The sequence below is a fragment of the Leptonychotes weddellii genome, unplaced genomic scaffold, assembly GCF_054177405.1.
Source record: "Leptonychotes weddellii isolate Sample4059 unplaced genomic scaffold, ASM5417740v2 HiC_scaffold_2827, whole genome shotgun sequence".
NCBI classification, from domain to species: Eukaryota; Metazoa; Chordata; class Mammalia; order Carnivora; family Phocidae; genus Leptonychotes; species Leptonychotes weddellii.
Window position 1 is genome coordinate 1 of NW_027876951.1, and position 10019 is coordinate 10019.

At 34.5% G+C, this 10019-nt stretch overlaps 1 protein-coding gene across 1 annotated transcript; it reads left to right on the forward strand.

The window, feature by feature from the left end:
* Positions 1-8: 8 nt before the first annotated feature.
* Positions 9-9313, forward strand: LOC145719019 (serine/threonine-protein kinase N2-like). Its single transcript, XM_081810530.1, has 4 exons — positions 9-169; positions 8351-8468; positions 8783-8928; positions 9017-9313. Exons 1-4 carry the CDS (start codon positions 80-82, stop codon positions 9296-9298), a joined length of 636 nt encoding a protein of 211 aa, XP_081666656.1. The 5' UTR covers positions 9-79; the 3' UTR covers positions 9299-9313.
* The last annotated feature ends 706 nt before the right edge of the window (positions 9314-10019 follow it).

The window sequence follows — 10019 nt, forward strand, 5'->3', positions numbered from 1 at the left end:
TATTTAATTTACAGATTGCCCAAGGACTCCAGATACTCCCAGCAGTGACCCTCGTTGTTCCACTAGCAATAATAGATTGATGGCCTTACAAAAACAATTGGATATAGAACTTAAAGTAAAACAAGGTGCAGAGAACATGATACAAATGTATTCAAATGGATCTTCAAAGGTAAGTACTATAAATGTACGTGTATACAGTCAATCCTCATTATTTGCAGATTCCATATGTGTGAATTCACCTATCTGATAAAATTTATTTGTAAACCCAACATCAATACTTTTGCACTTTCACAGTCATTCGTGGATATGCACAGAGGGCTAAAAAATGTGAGTCATCTGATGTGCATGCTCACAGCTGAGATCAAACAAGGTGCTCTATCTTCTTCTTTAAGCTCTTACACTGTAAACAAGTATCCTTTTCATGGTCTGTGTACACCACAGTTTTTGCATTTTTGTGCTTACTGTGATTTTGCTGTTCAAACACTGTACTACTAGGATTTCTAAGACCATTTTAGCCTCCAAATTTGAAAGTATTGATAGTAAAGCAAGTTAGAAACAAATAGTTTTTAAAATAATATTTTTAGGGGCACCTGGGTGGCTCAATCGGTTAAGCATCTGCCTTCAGCTCAGGTCATGATCTCAGGGTCCTGGAATCAAATCCCACATCAGGCTCCTTGCTCAGCAGGAAGCCTGCTTCTCCCTCTGCCTGCTGCTCCCACTGTTTGTGAGCTCTCTCTCACTGACAAATATATAAATAAAATCATTTTTTTAAAAAATTGCTTACTCCTACCAAAATCAATCAAGAAAAAATTTAGCTATATGAGTAAAGGGTAGACAGGAACTCTCCATATTTGCAACTTTCCTGTGAATCTAAAATTGTTCTAAAACAAAAAGGTTATTTTTAAAAAATTTAGACTCTAATAAGTTTTCCATCACTATAGACAGGTTTTTAGGAAAGGACAAATGGAAAGACAGGACATTCTAGTGGTAGTGATTGTTTGGAGTAGAGCTGTGGGTTCTTGGGGAATCTGGAATGGGCATATAATTCCTAATTGAAAATCATTTTATGGGAAGCAGTTGTTACTAATAGGAATGTGTCCTTGTTCTGTGGTATAATGTAGAAGAGAAAATGCTGGGGACCACTGAACCAGATTGTTTTAAAGGTTCTTTCCAATCTAAGGTTCTATAATTTCCCAAAAGTCTTAGAAAGGTGGACTTACAAAATTTACCTTGGTATTCTCAACTAATTTAAAGATCTTGCCTTTGCAAATTAATGTTTCTTTCATATTTTAATAGATATTCCCTAAGTAATATCAGAATAAAAGTTATTAGGTTATGTTTTGATTTTGTTTTGTTTTATTTAAGAATTTGAAATAGGGGGCAGGGGTAGAATTTTAACTTGGAGCTATGCACCCTGCCTACCCACCCAAAGAAATCTGGGAAGATACTGAAAAGAGAGAAATGTGTATATGTTAATAAATAAGATTTTTAAAGCTTAATAATGAAAATTAGATTATATGCCATATTTCAAATGAATTTTTAAATTTTTAGAGACATATATTTGTTTCTACTTGATATATTGCTTATATGATATTTAATAGCATATTTTATTAACTTTGAACACTCATGGTGGTAGAGTTTTTTTCTGTTACTATTTTTAGTGTTGACTTTTAGTTTTGAACATATTTTGTTTTTATCAAATGTTATTTTGGACTTTTTTTGTTTCAAGGCAAATACTATGTTGTGGAACTGTGAATGCATCATATTATGCTAGGTGTTTTAAAATTAAATTCAAGAGCACGTGGGTGGTGTAGTTGGTTGTGCCACTGACTCTTGGTTTCGGCTCAGGTCCTAAGAGCAGGGTCTGCTTGGGACTTTCCCTCTCCCTCCCTGTGCACGTTCTCTCTCTCGCTCTCTTGCTCTCTTAAATAAATCTTTAAAAAAATTAAATTTATCTAGCTACCACCCTCTGGAGTAAGTTTTTTAAATACAGTTGATGGATTAGATTGAGAGGTTTATGAACCCTTTGAAGTTAAAGAAAAAGTGGATGTGTATGCTGATAGATGGATGAATGAGAAGGCCATAGGTTTCACTGTATTCTCAAAATGGTCTGTAATTGCCCCACTCCACCCCCAATTTGAACAGGTTTATGGAAATATTAAAAGTAAAACAGATAGATAACTTATGATAACCACAGGTCCAAAATGAATGGAACTATGAGCATCCTACTAAAACAAGAGATAATTTTCCAGTAGCCTTTTATTTTTTTTAAGATTTATTTATTTATTTGAGAGAGAGAGTGAGTGGGGGTGGGGCAGAGGGAGAGAGAAACTTTAACAGACTGTGCTGAGTGTGGAGCCCAATGCGGGGCTCAGTCCCAAGACTCTGAAATCACAATCTGAGCCAAAGCCAGGAGTCGTATGCTCAACCGACTGCACCACCCAGGCACCCCAGTAGCTTTTTACTTTTAATTAAGGGATTTATTAATTTGAGAAGGGGTCAGGTAGAGGTCCAGCTGCTATAGTCTCTGAGGTAGACCTGCTAGTTATTTCTGTCTAGATTTGGTCTTGTTTTCATTTCTCATCTTTAAATCTCTCATTGGGTCAAAGTGTATCTCTCTGAGATTAGGGAAAATTGTAAATTGAAGTTATGTGGAATATTAATTAATTTGTTAAGGACATAACAGTAAATTTTGATGGGCTCTGGAGTATAAATGTAATAAAGTTAATGCCTTATAACATAATAGGTACTTAACAGATAATATCCCACTTTCAAAAGCTCCACTATCCAAAAAGGAGGTATCATATGTAAATAATTACAATATATAATAGTGGTATGTTCAAGTTACTTTAGAAACAGTGGATAAGAGGGGTGCCTGAGTGGCTCAGTCAGTTGGGCGTCTGCCTTCGGCTCAGGTCATGATCCCGAGGTCCTGGGATCGAGCCCGGCATCGGGCTCCCTGCTCCGCGGAGAGCCTACTTCTCCTTCTCCCTCTGCCTGCCACTCTGCCTGCCACTCTGCCTGCTTGTGCTCTCTATCTCTCTGTCAAATAAATAAATAAAATCTTAAAAAAAAAAGAAACAGTGGATAAGAATCACTTAACTGCCAGAAGAAATCGTTACTTAATATGAGATTTGAAGGATGATTTGGAATTGAAAAGGGAATTACTTTCTAGGGAAGATGATGTGGGTAAACCCAGCAGATACAGAATAAGGTACTGTTGAATAGCATGGCTTATTCTAGGGACTGGAAGTGCTTTTGTATGACTGTAGCAGAAACTCTCAACTTATTTCTTATCCAATATATCTGAGGTAGGTAGAATATACTTTTAACAGTTGCAGTCATCTTCAGTGGAAGGCCATGCCCTCATGGGCGAACAAATCTCAATCTCCAGAAAAGCACATTTGTTTTTGGGAAAAGTCTTCCAGGTGATTCCAACAAGACTTTTTTTTTCTGTTCCCCACCAGTAGAGCTTTGAGTGAGGTATAGTGAGAGGTATAGCATAATTGAAAGACAAACCAGATTGTAAAGTACTTTGGACAAAATTAAGCAGTTAGGATCCTATCTTATGAGATACATGGAGCTACTGAAAGACTTTTAGCAGAGTAAATACATGATCAGATTTAAAGTTTAGAAAGTTCACATTCATCTTTCTCAGACTTGAAGAATTAGTTAGAGAAGGATCAAATATATAGGCAGCAAGTTTAAGTAGGCTTTTGTAGGAGTCCAGGTTAAACATGCTTCATTCCTCTTGTAACACAGTGAAAGCAAAGAAGGCAGAGTCAAGCTATTTAGGTAGAATAAATATGTGGTGTCTTGATATGAGGAGGAAGGCTGAGTCAAAGATGATTCTTAGGTTGGTTATGTAGGCAGATTGGTGAATGGTGGTGCTCTTCACAAAGATACGTAATTCACGATGGGGAGCATTTTAGGGACAGAGGTAATGAATTCAGTTTGGTGGTAAAAATCATCTTCACGACTCTGGTTATTGGATTCTGTATGACAAAATTACTACCCCAAACACATCATAGCCAGAGTTGTCCTTTTAAAAGCCAAGTCAGATATTTTCACACTATTGTTTCAGAACCTTCTGTTGGCTTTCTGGCATGCTTAGAACAAAATCCAGAGTCCTTATTGTGGCTCTGCAAGTTTGTACATGACTTAACCCTGGCTACCTTCTGATTTTATCCTTTCAAACACTTTTATTCTCTCTCATCACACTCTAGCTCTATCAGCTTTTTTGCTATCTCTTGAACATACCAAGCACACTCTTACCTCAGAGGCTTTGCATTTACTGTGTCTCTGCCTAGATGTCTCTTCTCTCAAGTACTTTTCATGCGGCTTTTTTTTTTTTAATGTTTTATTTATTTATTCATGAGAGTCAGAGAAAAAGAGAGAGAGAGACAGAGGCAGGAGGGAGGGAGAAGCAGGCTCCCCGTCTAGCAGGGAGCCAGATGCGGGACTCGATCCCAGGACCCTGGGATCATGACCTGAGCCGAAGGCAGACGCTCAACCATCTGAGCCACCCAGGCGCCCCTTCATGCGGCTTTTTCTCTCACTTCGTTATAGTCACTTCAGCAAGCTCTTTACTACTATCCTGTGTAAAATACCTGCCCCTGTCTCTCCTTATCTCTTTCATTGCATTACTACTACCTGAAATTATAATTTACACAATTTCTTTATCATCTTTATCAACATTAGAATGTAAATTTCGTGGCTCTAAGTAGCACCATTGGTTTTCAGAATAATCTGAGGGCTTCATAAGCCATGTCGAAGAGATGTTTTCCATTGATGTATGCAGATGACAAACTAAGCTATTTATATTAAAATATGGGGTTCTTGTTAACCTCTTTAAATGCACCCAGGTCTTTTCAGACCTTTTTCTCATTTGAAAGTATCTAACCATCTATCTTAGCCTCACTGTCCTCAATATTCTAGTCTTGATATAGTCCAGTCTCATCTGTATTAACAGCTCATAAAACCTTTCTGGATTCCCTCAGCTAAAATTGATCCCATCTTGCTTTGATTTTCTTTGGCTACTTTAAATATTCTGATACAACAATAATTATTTGTATCTCTTCAATAAAATTATAGGTTTTTAAAGGTAGCATCCTAACTGATTAATCTTTGTATTTTCACTGGATGTGACCACATTTAATACATGTAAAGTAAGCCATAAATATGTGATGGAAAAATAAAGATAATGATTGGTTTATTTATTTCTGAAATCCATGTGTGATGTAGTTTGTTGTAATGGTACCACTATGACTTTCAAAACAATAATGATTACTTTTTACAAAACAAAATATTATATAATTGGAAAATATTGTAAATTTTTTAACTTATAATTTAAAAATATTATACATTCAAAATATAACAGGCATTGTAGAGTGCTGACTACCAGTAGAACCATATGAAATTGCTATCTTTTTAGTTCCAAATTAGTCAGATATTGGCATTTTCATATGATTCAACCTAACATACATAAAAATCTTTCCAAAGCCTTAACATAAAAGCCAGTATTTCTGTAATTCAAAACCAATTCATATACTTTAGACCTACCTATTTCTTTCTTTGAATATATTAGGTGTTCAGTAAAAAATCCATTGCATTTCCTAGAAGCATAAAGCTGACCATAAACATTTATTGAATGCTGGAAAGCATAAGACTGACATGTAGTAACTGTAAATTGCCTGTGACAGGTAATGTCCATTGTCAGTTTTAAAATCCTCCATCATACTTCGACATCTGTGCAGATCTTTTAAAATGAACTAATGCTCTTCTTTGCATGTTGAATTGAAATAGTTAAGAAAGTATTTCCAAAGAAGTAAATGACAACTGCTGTCTTCTCACATGATGATAAAAATAATAAAAGGAGTAGCTTAATTGAAAAGCATAGTATTATATAGTTTGCTTAATATTTATACATTTATACTAAGACTTCATTGAAATAAGATAAAATCATTTTTATTACTCTAAAAGAGAACATTTTAATGCCAGTCAAGTTCTAGGCAATATGATTTTAGTTTTATCTAATGCTTACAAATCTCCATGTTTTAGAGAGTGGTATCTTCATTTACATAATTTCTGCAAGAAACCTAAAGCTTGTGGAAGATAGGTAACTAACCCAAGGTTAAAAATACAGTTAAGATTTGGCCCCCAGTCTATCTGATTGCAAAACATATTTGCCTCATTAAATTAGGAGCTTTGGAATACTAAGTTTTTCCTCCTCTGATGAGGTCTCAAAGAAATAAAAAAGCTATTTCAAATCTTCAGTTTGTCTAATGTACCTAATACTGGAAAGGAAGAATTAAAGTAAAAATAAAGTATTTTCATTTTAAATTTGGAAGGTGAATAGGTATATTCTTAAAAGCATATATAATTAGTCATAACCGAACACCAAACTCAAGTATTTTTAACGGTAAAGCAGAATTAACAAATACAGTGTGTGTGTATGTGTACTTGATGGTGTAAATTGATATTTAAGAGAATTATAGTAACTCTATTGCCCAGCTCTGGTGGTGTAAAATCTAAATATTTAATAAAGAATGAAATCTGACTAGAAGATCTTAAATTGATCTTAGGAGCAGGAAAGAAATGGAAGAAAAATATGAAAATAAATTTGCAAACTGCTCTTTCTCCCGCTGTATATTAACCAACCTAGTTTGGTATTTATCATAAAATATGTCAGCTCACTTTCTTTTTTCCTTATATAATATCAGTATTGTCTCTCAACCCACATCTTCATCCTCCCCTTTATTCAGTGTTAGAATATACTGTGTGTGTTTTTATTTAAATGATGCTGCACACCTGATGCTTATTTCTTAGTTTCTAGGCTTGAACTCTTCCAGAGAATTTAGGTTGATTGTATCCTATTTTATTTCCAAATCAGTACTGACTGCCTTGGTGATAAAAGTAGAGATGCTTAAATAATAAGCAAAAATTGGCCTTTCTTGTGAATAAATGTTTCCTAACTTGATGCATAGTTTTGTTTATCATTTCTTTTTTTGTGGATTGAAGACTACTAGACTTTGACAACTGATATAACTAAGCAGGAGATGGTATTAACTTCTATTACTTGTTAAATATGAAATTTTTGGAAGAAATTGCTGTTTTAGTTTTCTATGGCTGCTGCAATAAATCATCATAAATTTAGTGGCTTAAAACAACCTAACTTTATTATTTTACAATTTTGTAATTGAGAAGTCTCATGGATCTCAGTGAGCTGAAATCAGGCATTTGGCAGGGCTGCATTCCCTTCTGAAGGATGTAGAGGAGAATTTGTTTCCTTGCTCTTTCTAGCATCTAGAGGCTGCCCACATTTCTTGGCTTATGGCCCTCTTCTTCTCAGTCGTTGAAGTCAACAGCAATGGGTCCATTTCTTCTCACATTACTCTGCCCTCCTCTTCTGCCTTCTCTTCCACATTTAAGGAGCCTTGTGATTACTTTGGGTCCACCTGAATAATCCAGGAAATGATCTCTGTATTTTAAGGTTGGACAATTAACAACCTTAATTCCATCTGCTGTCTTAGTTCCCCTTTGCCATGTAAGGTAACATTCGCAAGGTTCTGCAATTAGGACATGGACATCTTTGGGTGGATCATAATTTAGCCGACCACAATTGCAAAAATGGTAAGTTTTTCGTGACTCTCCATCAGTAACGTTCATTGTTATTCGAACTAAACTAAGATATGATAGTGACATTATTTCATTTAATTCACCTTTCTTGAAGTTAAAAGAAATAACAGAAGTTTACTCACTATAATTTCCTTCCTTGCTTTATTGAGGTCTTATTTTTTGACATTCAAGAATTTCAAGAAACCTTTCTCATTATCTCACCAATGTTGACAAATGCTGTTTCTTGTTTCCTTTATCAGATTTAAAGGAACACAGATACCATCTAGGATTAGTTATTTTAAAAATTTGCCAACATATGTGAAACTCCGTAAGAGTTTGGGAGAGGAAGTGAGGCATCTATCTGTCACAATGCCTCTGAATATGAGAATTATTGACCATGGTATGGGAAAATTCTTTATATTTTGTGTAAAGCAGGAAAAAAAAAGAAAATTACAAATGTGAATATGGAGTTTTTTAAAACAATAATAAAATTCACTTGCTTTCTCTCAAATTATCTTATGGAGTTTTTCTCATTTATAGCGCTATCAGTTTGGTGGCTTTTTAAAATAAATGTATCTACAAGTATATTTATATTTAAAATAAGTATATCTACTTACAGTGTTCTTTTAACTCTGTTTTTCACTTGCTGATAATCATTTGATCTTACTTAGAAGCTATGAAAATGTTTTATTTGTCTTTTCATCTGCTTACCTTTTCAAACTTATTTTAATAGGATCGGAAACTCCATGGCACAGCTCAGCAATTGCTCCAGGACAGCAAGACGAAAATAGAAGTGATACGCATGCAGATTCTTCAGGCAGTCCAGACCAATGAATTGGCTTTTGATAATGGTGATGGAATAGAGATAAATTGTCATTCTTATTATTATGGGCATGGTGCTTAATAAATGTTACATAAGAGAGAAGCAGTGGTTCAAAGTTAAGGAGGAAGAAGCATTATGTTTTTTGATCTTTAGTTTTTATCTTTGAGTTTTGATGGCTAAAATGGAAGGCTTTTTATTTCACCATTGTATCTATTAAGTATGTTTATTGACTTAATAACTAACTTTTAAGTTGTAAGAAATCATTTCTTTTCATGAGTTTTAATTACTACATATGAGAATACCAAATAAATGGTTCAATTGCATTTTTTTTCCCCCCTCTAGCAAAACCTGTCATAAGTCCTCTTGAACTTCGGATGGAAGAATTAAGGCATCATTTTAGGATAGAGTTTGCAGTAGCAGAAGGTGCAAAGAATGTAATGAAATTACTTGGCTCAGGAAAAGTAACAGACAGAAAAGCACTTTCAGAAGTAATTTTAAATAAATATTTTAACTTAATAAATACATTATTCAAAGAATGTAATTATTTAGATGACAGTTGTCTTTTCCCTATTCAAGGCCCAAGCAAGATTTAATGAATCAAGTCAGAAGTTGGACCTTTTAAAGTATTCATTAGAACAAAGATTAAATGAACTTCCCAAGAATCATCCCAAAAGCAGTATTATTATTGAGGAGCTTTCACTTGTTGCATCACCAACACTAAGTCCACGTCAAAGTATGATATCTACACAAAACCAGTATAGTACACTATCCAAACCAGCAGCACTAACAGGTAGGTTGCATACATCTCCTAATTATTTTTGGTGTATTTTTTTGTGTGTATATCTGGTCCTGGGTTAATAAACGAGTAAGAAAGTATGCACAGATTTTTAAAACATTGTGATAAGTTACACATAACATAAAATTTATTATTTTAGCTATTTTAAAATATACAATTCAGAAGTATTTATTTACAGTGTTGTGTAACTATCACCACTATGTAGTTACAGAACATTTTCATCATCCTAAAAGGAAACCCCATACCCATTAAGTAGTTACTCCCCATTCCCCCAGCCTCTGGCAACCACTGTTGATTTTCTGTGTAGATTTGTCTGTTCTAGGTATTTCCTATAAGTAGAATTATATAATTTGTGGCCTCTGTGTCTGGCTTCTTTCACTTAGTGTTCTCAAGTTTTGTTCTTGTAGCATATATCAGTATTTCATTCCTTTTTACGGTAAATAATATTCCATTGTATGGATATATACTGTTTTGGTTGTCCATTCATCAATGGATGGATATTTGGGTTGTTTGGGTTATTTCCACCTTTTGACTATTGTGAATAGTGTTGTTATGAACATCTGTGTTCAGATTTTTTTTAACGTCTGTTTTCACTTATTTTGGGTATATACCCAGGAGTATAATTAGCAGGTCATGTGGTAATTTTGTGTTTATATTTTTGAGGAATGGTCAGACTTTTCATTTTATGTTCCCAAGAGCACACATCCGTACCAGCACTTGTTTTGTTTTGTTTTGTTTTTTATTATTGCCATTCTAGTAGGTCCATTATTGGAAGTGGGGTAG